The sequence below is a fragment of the Ursus americanus genome, chromosome 3 (genome assembly GCF_024610735.1).
Source record: "Ursus americanus isolate L20-20 chromosome 3, mUrsAme1.1.p, whole genome shotgun sequence".
In the NCBI taxonomy this organism is placed as follows: Eukaryota; Metazoa; Chordata; class Mammalia; order Carnivora; family Ursidae; genus Ursus; species Ursus americanus.
In genome coordinates, this window is record NC_142129.1 from 4008134 (window position 1) to 4023967 (window position 15834).

Here is a 15834-nt window from a genome sequence, read left to right on the forward strand (position 1 = left end):
TCTCTAATCTTGACAAGAGCTGGTATCAGAAAAATAGTTTTTACATCTACTATCTTTTTAAACGGGTATCTCCTAAACAAAAGACAGTTATTGTTCCTGAAGGAAGAGTGATTTAACGTGTACATTTATCTTTTGTAAATTTTTTGACATAACTTTTCCAATTTTGAATAGCCATTTCTGAGAAAAGCACACAAAAGTTTTCAAGAAGTTGATGTCACATTTAGCTGTCACTGATTTCATCAGACATTTTAAATACATATATATGTGTATGTATTTCATAAGGACACTATACTCATGTGCACTATGTTTCCACCCACACCTACATATCAAACACACATACACTCTTCTGTATTTTTCAGGAAAGAAACACTGATGTCAGGGCTTCCTGAATTCCAGTCAGATACACTGTTCAGAGCCACATCAGCAGAAATCATTTGCAAATGTTAGATCCCCAGTTTGCTCTTCAGTTCAACCCTTTTGCTCATCTGAGAAACAGTTCCAGGCATATCTCAAACCGAAAAGAAGGAACTGGAACTATATGCTCCAAATTAAGATGGAAGGAAAGAGAGAGAGAGAGAGAGGGAGAGAGAGGGAGAGATGGGTGGAGATCATCAGAAACAAAATTCAGAAACTCTTGCCTTTCCTTTCTCCTAGCGACACCTAGAGCCTATGATATGGAAACTGCATTGTTCTCCAAGCATAACACAATTCCACAGTTTTAAGTCAGACTTAAAGCAAAAAGTGCATAATTTCTGTCTGCATTGCAGTTCAATTGTCTTCCCCAAGATTCTCAATAGTTTAATCTTCCAGAATTTTTCACCAACCCCAATAAAACCCCTCCTCAAAGACTTCCAGTTCCTTGAACCAGATGTCTGAGGAATCTATGCAATTCCCTCAGGACCTGACCCACTGAAGTGAGGGACATCTCTCCGCTCGCTATCTATGTAACCAGGGGAGTCTGGAAAGGATCCAAAAGAAAATAAGAAAATGTCATGCAAGATCTGATACAGGCTGTGGTGTGTGTGTGTGTGTGTGTGTGTGTGTGTGTGTGTACACAAACTGCACTTCCCACAAACTTTCATCATCCCTGTCAGTCTTCACGTCCTCCATTCATAAAACAAAAACGACCAGCAAAAACAACAAAACCTCAGCGGCTTTTTTCAGAATTGTCCCTGTGAGAGCTCTCAATACCACCACCCCCAACCTTGCACTATTAAAGAAAAACCAAATGGTAAAGCAGTGTGACCCAAGGCAAGTCATAATTGCATGACCACAATCGTCGGCTCAGTGCAGGGACATGTACTGTCCTGGGTATGTCAGGGTAGGCTATCTGAGAGGCTTGTATGAGGACCTGTGCCCAGGTGCCCCCAGATAGGAAACTCCTCAAAGGTACATGCAGTGGGTTCTACAAGCCAACACACCCTGCATATCTCTAGGATCTATACAGCAGCCAGGCCAGTTCTGCCTGCCAGTCCGAGAGCTTGTCTGGGATTTTTCTCTTTTCCCCAGGAAGAAAGCATCTCACCAGACAATTGCCTTTCCCTGTGGTCCTCCCTGGCCCTCGGAATAGCTGGAAGGGATCAACAGAGGTGGCTGGATTCATCCATCTAAGCTGCCTGCTAGTGTCCTGACTGAGTCATCAGTTACTAAGGTGATATGCAAATCCAACCTTTGAAACCCAGGCTTCCAGACCAAGGAAGAGTAGAAAACATGCTCACTAAGAAGTTTTCTCCTAAGGCAGGTCTAAGGTAGAGATCCTAGTCCAAGGCTGGGTGTGGGAGACAGGCAGGGCCTGACTCCCATCAGCAAAAATTGTGCTGGGCCCAGGGACAGGACCTTGGGCATCAGATGCTAGTGTTTTGTCACCCCTACCAAAAGGAAATCACCACCAACACTATCAGCACTGGAGGGGAAAGTGTCCTGGAGAGGTGAGAAGTAGAGACCATGTGAGCAAAGGGACGGCATGGGGGAGGTTGAGGATGGCACATCGCATAGATTCCAGTGACAGGTGGGAAGCCTAGGACTTTATCTTCCCTGGTCTTAAAGCAAGAGGGGAAAAAGGGCGGGGGAATGAAGGAATGGAGGGAGGGACGAAGGAAAGGAGGAAAGGAGGAAAGGAGGAAGGAAGGAAGGAAGGAAGGAAGGAAGGAAGGAAGGAAGGAAGGAAGGAAGGAAAATCAAGTTGTAAGCACAGACTGATTGAATTCTCGCCTTAGGATGCATAACACCGTACAATAACCACAGACATCCACACACCCAGTGACATCCCCCAGCCATCCCACATCCCAGCAGCGCAACCCCACAGACACTGCTGTCTCAAGCACCAACTCCTGACCGCCGCCGCTGCAGACCGAGACCCGCTCCGGGACGGCGGTGACCGAGATCGGCGCTGAGGAGCGAATCTGTGGCGCTCCGGGGAGGCAGTGGAGGGGAGGGGACGCAGGAGGGCGACCCCGACCCTCGGAGACGCGGAGCGGACGCCTCTTCCCGAGCGCTCGGCCCCAAGCCCCGTGCCGCCCCCCACCCACCAAGATGCTCTTACGTCCTCGTCGTCACCGTCGCTCCGCGCCTGGTACTGGAACCGGGGCCGGCCACCCGCGCCACCGCCGCCGCGCTCCCGGGGCGCCGCCGCGGGCGCCGGGGCTCCGAGGGGCTTGGGCCCCGCGCCGTCCTCCTCCGGCCCCTGGCCGCCCAGGAGGTGGCTGGCCTCCGGGGGCGCCGGGAAGGAGCGCGAGGTGTTGATCTTGCCCGTGAACCTCTGGTACAGCGAAGCCATCGGTGCCCGCGCCCTCGCTGGCTGCCTCGGGGGCGTTCTGTGCTTTGCCTGCCCCTCTCGGGCTCCCGCTCCCCACCCCCTCCGGGGGGAGAGGGAAGAAGCAGCAGAAGAAAGGGAAGCCGGCGGCTGCCGCTCCTCCCGCGCGCCACTCTCAAGTCGCCGCCGGGCGACTGCCTGGCTCGGCTCCTCCGCCCCCTCCCCCGGCGGCTCGGCGGAGCCGGGGGTCTGGGGGTGTGAGCTCTCCCTCGCTTCTTTCCGCTTTTTTCAACTCCTCGCCACGGCCACGGACGGCCTAATCAAAGGCATTGGAGGGAGGAAAAACCCCCCAAAAAAACATAAAGGGAGGGAAAATGCCTAGGCCCCAGAATTGGCACCACCTAGAGACCGGCGAACAGCCAGCGCGGAGCTCAGCGCTCCCCCCACCCCGGCCCCTCGCGCGGCTCCTCCTCCCCCTCCCCACCGGCCCCTCGGCGCGGCCGGGTAATGGCGCCGGGGTGGCAGGGGGCTGGCGGCGCGGCGGGACGCGCGGGGCGGGGGCGCGCTGGGGGCCGCAGGGGCAGGCCGGGGGCCGGGCGGGGGCGTGCGCGCCGTGGGCTCGGGGCGCTCGGGGCCCCGCGCGAGGTCGCACCCCCGGCTGCGCGGGAAGCGAACGGCGGAAGAGGCGGAAAACGCGGAGGGTTTGGGGGCACTAAAGGAGGGGCAGAGCCCCGAGGGCGCCCATACTTGGCACGGGGCTGCGCTCTGCGTCCACACGCTCGCACCCCGCGCAGCTGCAGCCTCGCGTCTTTCCCAGCGCTCCCCCTCGGGTTTCCTTCCAGCTTTTCTTGCCTAACTTGCAACAACAACAGCCAAGACCCCTCGGGCCTGAGGGTGCTAGGTGGGGCGAGGGAGAGCAAACAGCAGGGCTGGAAGGGAGATGGCTCAGACACACCGCTAAGGAGCCCTCCCTGCTTCCCAAACCAAGCTCGCCTCCGAAAACAGATTCATTTTCCTTCCCCCGGGCTCAAAACGAAGGGAAAGAAAAGGTCGTGGAAGGCAATCCAGGGAAGGCCTGGCGGAAGCCTTCCCAGCAACTCAGTGGAACGCGCCTCCCTACACATCCCGACCCATTTGTGTACATCGCGAACTCCGTGCTCATTTTCAGTAAACAGAGGCAGAGGCGGAAGCTTTTGGGATGCCGGCAACTTCTCCAAAGCTTGCTCCGCCCCCTCAACCCCCGACTGAGAGAAAGGGACAGGAGAGAAACCACACCAAATAGGGCGCTGGGCTCCGGTGCGCATTCGCGCATCTTGCTGCAGTAAGACGTGCTCCAGCGCCCCTGTGTGGAAAGACACCAACATGCCTGCGCGCCCGGCTCCGACTCCAGGCGCAGGTGGCTCTCCCTCCTCCCTTTCCTGGGGCGGACTGCTCACTCGGGCCTCAGGCATCTCTCCCTCTTTCTCAAATCCACTCCTCCGACTCTCTTGAGGCTCTTGGGGGCCCTTCCTTCCCGTCTCGTCCCCATATCCCCTTCCCTCTTGTTTGCAGACCCTCCAGCTGGGACAGATCTGTCCCAACTTGATCTTCAGCTGAAACTAGGCCCTGAAACTCCGGAGGGCTGAAGGGCTCGCATCTGCCCACTTTGCTGTTCCTTTCAAACCAGTTCAAAGTGGACATCTTCATATTCACATTCTTCCCTGACTCAGTGATGCCCCCTGCTCCATCTAGGTGTCCATGACTATTTAATTTAGGTTAAAAATTTTAAAAGGTGAGGCCCCGGCCACACATATTTGGCGCTCACCAGCTTCTGTTGGGTCTGGATCCAGGGCGCTCTCCTGGCATCACTGCCCAAGCCCAGATATCACTGAGAAAGCCCCTGCATGGTCCTGAAACGGCCTCTTCCCACCAGTGTCCTCAGCTTGCAGGGAGAAACTGGATGCTGGTGAATAAGCCTCCCGGGAGAACACCCGTTCCAGTCCCTCTCACTCTCTCCTTGAGTCTCAGCCCAGTGGGTAGTCTTGTTTTAATTAAAATTAGTACTACCACATGCATCCTCTGTTTAATCCACTGTGGTTTCCCTCCACTATGAAGAAAAGTGTGATTGTTAAACTACTTTAAAGACACGTTTTCTTTAGGCAACCATAAAAACAAAACCAATATCCCAATAGCTAAGAGGCTCCCTGAACCAGCAAAAGGCCTCTGGCATAGGCAGATGTCCCGCCCACAGGTCTGGGGGTGCAGAGCTTCAAGAGCCCCACTTTCCTTTGAAGACAGAGGCAGCAATTACAAGAGCCATAAAATGAAACTTTAAAAGTCATCACATTTAGATAAATAGGAAACCTTGCTGTCATCCCCCCTCCCCCGCCCCAGCTGTGCTTTTGATGGGAGGAAGCTGCCTTTCCCAGCCTGACTTGAAAGGAAAGCTCACGCTGCTCCCGGAGCATCTAGGTCCCGACACTTCACTAAATATAGATGCCGTTAGGGTCTTACTTATGTAATATACATATGAAATTTGCATGTATATATTCACACAAACTGTAAGAAGTAGCATTATGTATTTCTTGTACTAACATTTTATACAATATATAGTATTTACACAGGAATAGCTTACGTGTCATACCCAACGATTACAGAAATATGCATATCCACAATAATAGATTGAAACTGAGCACATGTGGCCCTCGCTTTTAAAAATCATTCACAAGTGAGCGTGCAGGTATTCAAATTACAATTTGGTCTGCATCAGAAATCCTGACTAAATGATTCGGACAACATAATAAGCAATTTTTATTTAAAATTACTTATAAAGTGAAGAAACAATGAGACTCATGAACAACTGAAGGAAGATGTGAGGTAAGAGAGAGCAAATCTGAAAACTAAACAGGAGAAACGGGGGATGGGGGTGCACCCAGTCTTTCCAGGTGCCCTCCAGACTCAGGGCCCACTACCTCCCTCCCAAAGATGTGCTACTGTCCTCCACCTTGCCCTCAGAGCACCACTCATCCTCAAGACTGTTCTAGACTCTGAGTGTGAATACATCCATGTGTGTTTGCACACACTTCATGTATGTCTTAAGCATTTCTTTACAAAGGGCAGTGTATTTTTAATATACTGTCAGCACTTGGAAGTCTCAAATGCAACAGAGTCAGCCAGCTGGTGCTTTGGGCTGCATGAGGAAATGCAACTGCAGAAAACTGATGGCATTTTGTGTTTATGATACATAATTAACTCACTGATTGCCTTCAATAGCTTTTTCAGACCCCCCTTCCTTAAATAGGGGAAGAGGTTCTGAAGAGTAGCAGAACTTCCCAGTGAGCATTTAAATAGAGGTGCATTTCAGAAGGACACAGGTCAGTAGCCGCCTCCGCTCACCAGTCACGGAACATCTTAAATGTGCTGTATCGAAATAGAGTCCCCCATCTGTTTATGGGTAAATACGGGAAGCTATTTTTAAAAAATATTTCATGGATTACTTCATTTCAAGATATTAGTTCTTCAATACTGCTTAAAACCGTGTCCACTGACCCATTTTTCCATCAAGTTGTATGTGATTGTTTTTCCCCCTATTTATTAAATAAAGGTGTATGGGTGTGTGTTTATTTTCCCTGGAACCAATTTACAAAACAAACATGGTAAGTCACTGGAATTAGCCAAATGCTGTAAAATATGGTGGATAGTCATTTTTTAAATGACAATGAAGGGAACATTGTGGTCCACATGCAAGCTAAGCATTGTAAAAATACTGAAAGTGTATTGAGTTCAGCAGCCTAAGCATGATTTTTATTAGCTAAGAGGTTTTCTCATTTCTAGGACAGAATTATACCCTGTAGTTTGCTTCCTCTTTCTCTGTGAGGGAAAGGAGGAAAGTAGAGCCCTATTTGAGATTTTGATTCCTTCAAAATGCTGAGACGTGAGAGATGAAATGACCAGCAGCATATGCTGTGCTAATGGAAGGGCTTCCCTAAGACACTGGACACCAGTATCTTCTAGGTATTATCACCTTGTACTCATACCAAAGGGGAGAAATAAAACAAATACATGGGTAGTCTGAGAAAATACAGTGTTAAGTGCATAAATACAGAGCCTATTCCCAACTAAACTCTCTCTATATAACTATCTTTTTTTTTTTTATTTGCAAGATGCCTATCAATAAGGGAGCCCAGGTAACATGACTTCTTTACAAACTTTACAAATAGGAAATGTCCAGCACAAGAAAAAGGAATTGCTTAGTCCCAGCTTTTGAAAAACACAAAATTAAAGTAGGTGCTGAGTTAATTTTGAGCTTTTCAAATTGGTACTTAACAATCAATGTTTTAGAGAGAAACATTTATTTTAACCCAACAAAAAAGTCTTACTCTGAAATTAATAAAGTTCGCTGTTAATCTCCCTATGGCACTTTTATTTGCATTTTAGTACAGCCATTGTGCACCTGTGTGTTTGGCACGCAGTGCTAACACCCACTAAGGACAACCAACCACCCACGCCCTATGCCCCCAAACACACGCGATTCGTCAACACAAGAGGCCAAGCTGATTGCCAAGTCGGTACAACAGCCAGCGATTTAACTTAAAAGGCTGGAGTAAACCTACAGAAAATATTTGTTCCAGCCTGGTGGGTGGGGGGCTGTCCTCCTCTCCCTTAGGGGTGCTCCCTCTGTCCTCTGACACTTGCCCACCCCCACCTCCCCTCCTCCCACTCTTCATCTTCCTTTCTTTCCTTCTCCTTCTTGTCCTTCATTCCTGACCTTGCTCTCCGTCAGTATCAATAGACTATAAATTTTTCTTCTCTACAAATTCCTTGCTCCTCTCGGAGTACTTATAAAATCTCACTTTTAATGTCAATGTGTCCTCTAAAATTATCCAAATAATCTCTTTCCCTCCTGGAGGAGGCACCAACCTCTGTCTTTTCTCATGTCCTCATTATACAAGAACTTCCACAGTGTTTTCCAGGGCTCTTAAGATTTTTACAGCACGAGATTTGGAAGAGAATCTGTTGTTTCTGTTTGTTCCTGGTGATCATTTGAACAGAACAATGTCATTATCTGTGATGTCTTAATTCATACATCAGGTAATATTAGATTTAAAGGGACATGACTTTGCCTCTGAAATGCCCCCAGAGCTTCTTGCCCTTTCCAACCATGCACCACCCCTCCACTCTCATGAATTAAGTTAAATCTGCTTCCCTTTAATGTTGAAGTGACATTAATGAGCCTCTGCCATTCAGTGCTTCATGCTTTAACCAACAGAGGTGATAGCTGTGTTCTAGAAGAGAAAGCTTTTATCTGGTCTCTCTTATGACCAATGGCGAGCATTTTGAAATTCCAAGGTGGGGGTGTGCTTGGAATGACACGTGGCACAGGCTAGCAAGTACAGGGCTCCAACCGTCATGTGGGGCTACTGAATTTATTTTATTATTATTGTTATTATTATTTTGCATCATGTCACCCAAAAAGGTGTTTAGCCTTTTACTTGAAAACAACAATTGGACTAGAAAAGGATAGAAAGAAACAGGGTTGTTCAAATGCAGGGTCTTCTTTGGAGAGTGGAAACAGAGCTGATGCTGAGTTATTTAATCCTGCCATGTAAATTATGCTCACTTGCAGGGCAATGGAAATAGTGACAGAAAATTAAAAAAAAAAAAATCTGACTCCACTGAAAACGATTCCAGTTACAAAACGGAAGGGGATAGGATGTATTTCTAGAATCTACAATAGGACTACAATTTAGGGAAGCTGAGTGTGAGGCTGATGTAATCCACCCTAGAAAGACAGGGCTGGTCAGCCCCCCAAGAACAAAAGTAAGACCAGCCCAGTGAATGGGCCTCCAGGTCCACGCACTGCATTTGGCTGCAAGACACAAAGAGGGAAGAGAGGAGAGACACAGAGGCACAAGGTGTGCTTGGGAGGGTCCAGGCCAGCAGCACCTGTGAGGCAGGCCTGGGTGGGAGACTCTCGAGACGTGCCACCTGCTGCCCAGACCCCTGCTGGTAGGAACCTGAAACCTCTCTCATGGAATCACTTCTCTCACCATCTTACCCCGTGTCAAAAATTACCAGAATTAAGACCATTCCTTTGAGTTGAGGCACTGTCCGGAAAAGCCTCAGTCAAAAGTCATCCACAAACAACCAGGGCCTGAGTGAAAAGAAAATCAAGGGTCAGCTGTGGCCAGGAGCGCAGCACCAGCACCAAGAAGACCAGCCAGTCCTTCAAGCATGTGATCCGGCAGTCCGCGGACGAGCTGTCTCTTCTAAGAGCATGACTCTGTGTCCAAGCTACAAGTTTCCAGGGCCCGAGGATTCATCTCTGAGATAAGAAGTCATTATTTCCAGGGGTGCCTGGGTGGCTCAGTCGGGTAAGCGTCCGACTCTTGCTTTCAGCTCAGGTCATGATCTCGGGGCTGTGGGATCAAGCCCCGTGTCAGGCTCTGCTCTCAGCCCAGAATCTGCTTGAGAGTCTCTCCCTCTCCCTCTGCCCTCCCCCCCACTCACCCAGGAGCGCATTTTCTCTCTCAAATAAACAAATAAGTCTTTTTAAAAAGTCATTATTTCCATATTCAAAACTGTGACAGATTGGAATGTTGTTCAGCAAATCCTTTTTCATCCCCAGCCCTTCCAACGAGCTATCCTAAACCGCCACACGGACTTCCTGAGTGACTGGCCTTGGCCATCAGAATGTGAATGGACGTGACGCAACAGAGGTTTCAAGGCACCTGCCCAGCCTGCCCCACCTCTTGCACTCAGGTGATCCACCACATAAGAACATGTCCTGGGTGGCTGCTGCCATGTTGGCTTGGCCTCCACCGCAAGTCCCCTTGGAGAGACCTGAACCCGACCCACAGTTTGGAGTCAAATCCAGTAATCAGGGAGCCAGAGCCACCTCGCTGAGCCCAGCTCAGATCAGCTAAATCACAGCTGACCAGCAGAAATGTGGATCTTGGAATAAATACTTGTTGTATAAGCCATCAAACTGAAAGACTTGCTATATATAGTATGCTTGTCTCATTAGCTCGCTAAAACTAAAACCAAATCCATGCATGAGAAATGGTATCACTAACGTCAGTGTTCACTGTAAGCATTTCACCTGCTCATTCAGTAAATCTTTGAGTGCCTACTAGGTGCCAGTTGCCGTGCTATGTTCTAGGGATGAAATGATGGACTAAAACGAACACGGTCTTTGCTTTCCTACAGATGATAGTCAATACTCCTTACAGTGAATCAGGCCTAATGTTATAAATTACATGGCCAGATTGAAAATGACTTCCTTTTGTGAGTAAAGGTATTTTTCTCAATTTCTTGCTCATCCTGGTACATTTACAGCCCTGCTAGTTTTATTAGAAAAAGACTCTTAGAAAGCACTAGATCACTAATGTGTTCATAATAATGCCCCAGTTATTTATTCTAGGAGCGCTAAGAGTCATTTTCAATCCATTCAAAGAACTATCTCTAGACCAGCAGTATAAGGATCATCTAGGAATTTGTTAAAAATAAAAAATCAGGACTCCATCCCAAACCTACTAAATCAAAGACCTGGGGCTAGGGCCCACAACCTGAATTTTATTAGCCCACCAGGTCATTGTGATTGATGCCTGCTCAAGTTTGGGAAACACCAGACTAGAGTAATGTACTTGAGCGTTTTTCTAAACGGCACCGGGGTGGCCTCAGAGATTACCCCGAATGTTTGCTTTCTCCTGGGAAATGGCTTACCAATTCAAAATACTCAACAAGGATTTTCCAGAGGGTAGGAGTTTCTGAGAATGCACAAGGCCTGTCTCTCATTTAAATAGAGGTTATCTGAGCAGTTCGAAGTCAAAAGAGAATGAAGTACAGTTGGCCTTTTCAAGACATTTTCAGAACGCTGTTTCACCCCTGGATTGAGATGTTGAGGGCTCATCTCAGGAAGAAGGTAGTGGCCAGAAGGGGACAGACATGGCAGCTACCGAAGATACAATCCAAGCTAAAACGCCATGCTTCCTGGGGCTTATCTCAGAGATACTCTGATTTTGCAGGTTAGCAGAGAGCCTCTCCCACCTTGTCAGAATATATGCAATTTGGCAGACAGACTTTGCAGAATTGCAAGGAAAAAAAAAAGCATTACTTTCAAAAACTGATTTCATTAAAAAATCCTTGGTGCCTCTGGTTTAGACTCATTGTTTTTTTAATGCAGTAAGGAAAAACTTTGTCATGAATTAAAAATCAATGAAGTTAATAAACACATTTAAGTTGAAAGCTGACTTTTATGAACTTGATTTTCCTGAATCTGCTCCTTTAAGGCACATTAAAATGTCCACTATAAACTCCATTTTTTCCCCACCATCACTTAAGATTTTCTCCAGAATTCCATGGAATATCCCTATGTTTATGAATACAAACCTCTATTTAAAAATGGGTTAGCACTACTTCAGGCAGCCCAAAGGTTTCTCTTAAATTTTAACTCATTCTTTGGACCACATGTACAAGTTTAATATTTGTGGATAACTATCAGCATGCACATGGGTTCTAAATCTGAAGTGTGACAGCTGACCGTGGAAAAGAGGGTAAACCCCAGGCCCGTGCTCTGTCTCTTCACACTGTCTTGAGCAAACGCAAGAGAGATCACTGCAAAACCCTGATTCACCCGCGCAGAGGTGGGTATGTCAGATATGAGAAGCAGTGGGTTCTCATTAATGAAAACACAATCTATTAGGAGCAATAAAACCAAGACGAAGCCACTCATTTGCTTCATGGGATAATTCACTCCATTGTGCACTATAAGTCTAGCAATGGCACTCTACCCATTTCTGAACAATTTCCTGCTCATAAAGGGGGAAAATAGGTTTGTCTATACTACTAATTGCATTTCAAATGTTTGTAATTTGAAACTCGAAAAAGTAGTTCTCCCAACAATTACTTATATTTATATTTTGCTTGACAGGTAAACAGAAATTGCCCGTTGGCTAAATAAATCCATTAGTCATACAAGCCTGCAATTTGAACAGGTTTTCTGTGTTGTTTTTTTTTTTTTTTCTCCTCACTCACAGCAAAAATGAAATTGACTCTCTGGTACAATAGGATGAGGTGGATCCCATTTGGTCCTTAGATTGTGCTGAGTCCCTGATGGGTCCTATTACCGCAATCCTCTGCACTGTACCCATAATCACCACCATTTCATTCCCTTATAACCCAACAATACCCAAATTGCATCATTTATACAGAACCTTTTCAATCGCTGTGAGGAAGGAGGGATAAATTAATGCTTTCGAAGGACTCTGAAGGATTTCTGAGCTGTCTTACAGTAAAAGCAGCAGCGGTAAAGGCCCTATTTCCACCCGTGTCCCAGGATTCCTTGATTTCTCTCTCTCAGAGCTCTGACAGCACGCACAATGTCGAGTTTTAACTCAGAACGAGATGTAAATGACTGGTTATGATCTAAATGAATTCTGAGTCTCCAAATACCTTTCTTCAGCACTTAATTTACTCAAAGAGAAATGATACAAAGTCATTAAATCCAAATATGGGATAGAATACAAAATTCATGAGTATGCTAAGATAAAGTATAAGGCTTCAAACAAGTTACCCACTTACATCACAGACCCTCAAGTGCTCTACTTACACCATGATGGGCACTTTAATGGAAAACTTGGAAGAAGTACTAGTCTAGCATTTTCTCCACTGATTGCATCTGCATTTTATTAAGTCTTCCCATCGAAAACTGTGAACGTCAGGCCCCGAAGTAACAGACAGCTACTCAATCCCCGGGAAGGCAGCCTGCTGAGACTGCTCCACACGGTGAAAAACAGCCACTTGATATGATGGCATCTGGCAAAGGCAGAGCATCTCAAGAGTCAAGCCACACCCAGCCCTTGGTTTCTCTTCCTGATTAAAGCGCGATGACAGTGCTCTCCTAAAATCAGTTGACACGGAGGCAGGAAGAAGAGAATCGAAGCAAGTGATCCCCAGACTCTCCCATCTCCCACTGATCTTTGGGGGAGGGGCGGATCATTGCTAAGATTAATGCATTCTGGGTTTGTTTGTTTTCAAAAGTCTTTAGGGAAGGATGTTGGAGAAGCTCACGTGTTCACTAGCCCTAAGTATTCCCAGCTTTTATGACTTTTACCTTCTTGGCATTTCTCTAAGCCTCATTAGTCAGATCGAACTACTCAAGGCATGATGAAGGAGTTCTACAAAGGTGTCTCCTTATTGTTCAGTGACCTAAAAAATAACCCGAGGGAATGGCTAAAATCAAAAACATAAGAAACAGTGGGTGTTGGTGAGGATGCAGAGAAAGGGGAAAAAACCCTCTTGTACCATTGGTGGGAATGCAAACTGGTGCAGCCCCTGCGGAAGACAGTGTGGAGGTTCCTCAGAAAGCTAAAAATAGAACTACCATGTGGTCCATTAATCACACTACTGGGTATTTACCCAAAGAAAATGAAAGCACTAACTCAAAAAGATACATGCAGCCCTATGTTTATTGCAGCTTTACTTACAATAGCCAAGACATGGAAGCAACCCAAGTATATGAACGGATGAAGAAGTGGTGTGTGTGTGTGTGTGTGTGTGTGTGTGTGTGTGTGTGTGTGTGTATACATATATAATGCAATATTATTCAGTGGTGCGTATATATACACATACATATGAGATGGACTATTACTCAGCCATAAAAAAGAATGAGATCTTGTCATCTGTGACAACACGGATGGTCCCAGAGGGTACTATGCTCAGTGAAATAAGTCAGACAAGACAAATACCATATGATCCCACTCATATGCAGAATCTAAAAAACAAAAATAAAAAGCAGAAATAGACCCATAAATGCAGAGAACAAACTGATGTCTGCCCGAGGGAAGGAGGGTGGGGAGATGGGCAAAGTGGGTGAAGGGCTGTGGAGCCATGAGTCGGGGGATGAAAGGCAGAGCGGAGGGAATACGGTCAGTGGTGTCGTGACAGTGTCGTGAGGGGACGGATGGGAGCCACGCTTGTGGTGAGCACGACATGCTGTATGGACTCGTCGAGTCACTATGTCGCACACCCGAAGTAATGTAACACTGTGTGTCAACTCTACTTCAATTCAGAAAATAATAATAACCCCAGATTTGTACTGCGTCATATGCCGTGAAACAGCTGGATATTACTCATTGAACTGGTGCTTTGAAGAAAGCCAAAGCATTTTTCCTTTTCCAGAGGGAATTACATGGAATTTTCCTGTAAGCATATTCTTACACACATTCTTCACTCAGGGAGAACCACCTGTGGGACCGAGCCTTCTTGGTCCCCCAAAGCTCTGCCACTGTCCCTCCCCACTCCTTGCCCAACGGTAGAGAATTTCTATCCTCCTGTTACAAGTGTCTGCTTGGCTAAAGAGATGTAAACAGTTTGGGGGGTGGCTACTGGTGAGATGTTTTCCTCACAACAAAGGAGACTGGCTGGAAGAGGGGCCCTCCTCCCCATCCCCGGCACTGGGCCCCCCAGGCTTCTGCCTCTGAATGCGGTGGTGTGAGGACGTGAGTGCCCACGGCCGCCACGGCCTCTCCGTGGCCACGGCAGGAAAGCATAAAGGCTTACAGGGGTACAAACCCAGGACGGTAACAACACACAGTTGCTGAACAGAACCAGACCCCCAGACAGAAACCAGTCTTCGCCCCTTTCCGTCATCAGGAACTGTGACGTCGCCAAGTGTCCTAACCGATGCAGGCACGCGCCCGGCTCGTCCTGTCCCCGGCCGTCTGCGGGGCGAGGATTCACTAGGCACCAGCTTCTCACACAGGGCTCCCGACAGGGGAAACCAAGCCTTCTTACATCCGCCAGCCTTCGGAAACGTGATGGCTCCCTACGGCTGACAGCCTACAAAACACATCATTCAGGCCCCCGGACCCTCTAGTTGGCTGTCGTCTAGGATTCTGAGGGAAAATACTGGACTTTTCATCGACTTCGACACTTTTCCTTCAACAAGTGTGTTTGCGGGAAAATGTGTTCCAACTCTCCGAGGCCTCTCCCGCGTGGAGTAAGAAACCCGTTCCATCCGGGGTCGCTGAAGCGCAGAGAAGCAGCTGGGCCCCGAACAGGAGGGTGGGGAGGAGAGAACACGGCTTCACCAAATCGAAGCATTAAATCTCACGTTCATCAGCACTTTCCACTCCAAGCACTTTCACATTTGCAATCCCGCGGCCCAAAGCAGTCTTCTGAGAAGCAAACCTGAGCTGGTGTCGGAGGGGCCGGTCTGGAATCCGTCCTCCCAGAGCCGCTGTCAGCCGGGAGGTGCCAAGAGGACGACCGCGAGTGCACAGAGGAGGCAGGTGGGCGTGCCCAGGGCACTAGCAGTCAGAGTGAGGAGGGACAACACGAGTACGCCCAGGCCGCCTCGGAGGGACACACAGAACTTTGCGCTCAGAGTATCTGGGAAGAAACTAATTTCCAGCACACGTGTATGTTTTTATTGGAATTGCACACAGGAGGGCCCGTGTTCTGGAGTCTTAACCAGCCTGCACAGGGTGGGGGGTGCTCCCTAAAAATTGGATGAATGGGTATTTGACTCCATGCTTATCAGCTCTGTTTATCGAGGCAAGGGCCAGCAACATTTCAGATGATACTATCCAGAACTTGGCATCGGGAAAAGAACACAAGAGAAACAGGCTCATAAAGTACGGCCCCTGTCTCTTGCAGCCTGTGCTGACTGTTTGGACCCCGTGTGTGGTTTGCTCCTTGCTTTGATCCAGAGGAAGAAGACAACATGAGGAAAATAGGCTAATACATTTCTCATAATCTCACGGATTTCTTTAATTCTCGTCTCTCCTTGTTGCTTCTCATGCCCCCTCTACACCAACGGCACCCTTTGGACAGCATCGCTACTGTTTCAACACAATTTGGCAAATCCTATTCGCTTACAGCTTTTTATTTTGATAACCGTTTGATGAATTCAACCACCTGCAAAAACCAAAGCAGCAAAACAAACAACAGAAAAGACCAATCAGAACAAAACCAAGAGTCTTGGGAAGGCGCTCATTTTGAGCACACGGAGAGCGTGACATTGCCACTTGAGGGCGCTATGGGAGCTCCGAACCGCACGTCTGCTCTGCCCCGGCAGGCGAAAGGCAGGGATCCTACCA

The 15834-nt window shown here is 47.8% G+C and overlaps 1 protein-coding gene across 3 annotated transcripts in view; it reads right to left on the minus strand.

The window, feature by feature from the left end:
- The window catches only part of DPP6 (dipeptidyl peptidase like 6), an 889057-nt gene that overhangs the window by 672981 nt on the left and 200242 nt on the right, over positions 1–15834 (minus strand). Inside the window, exon 1 of one of the 3 annotated variants that reach the window (XM_045792244.2) lies at positions 2543–2776. The exons of the other annotated variants lie outside the window; for them this stretch is intronic. Within the exon in view, the coding sequence (XP_045648200.1) occupies positions 2543–2776 (234 nt within the window). Of the gene's footprint in view, positions 1–2542; positions 2777–15834 lie in introns of those variants that run through there. 3 annotated transcript variants of the gene reach the window in all.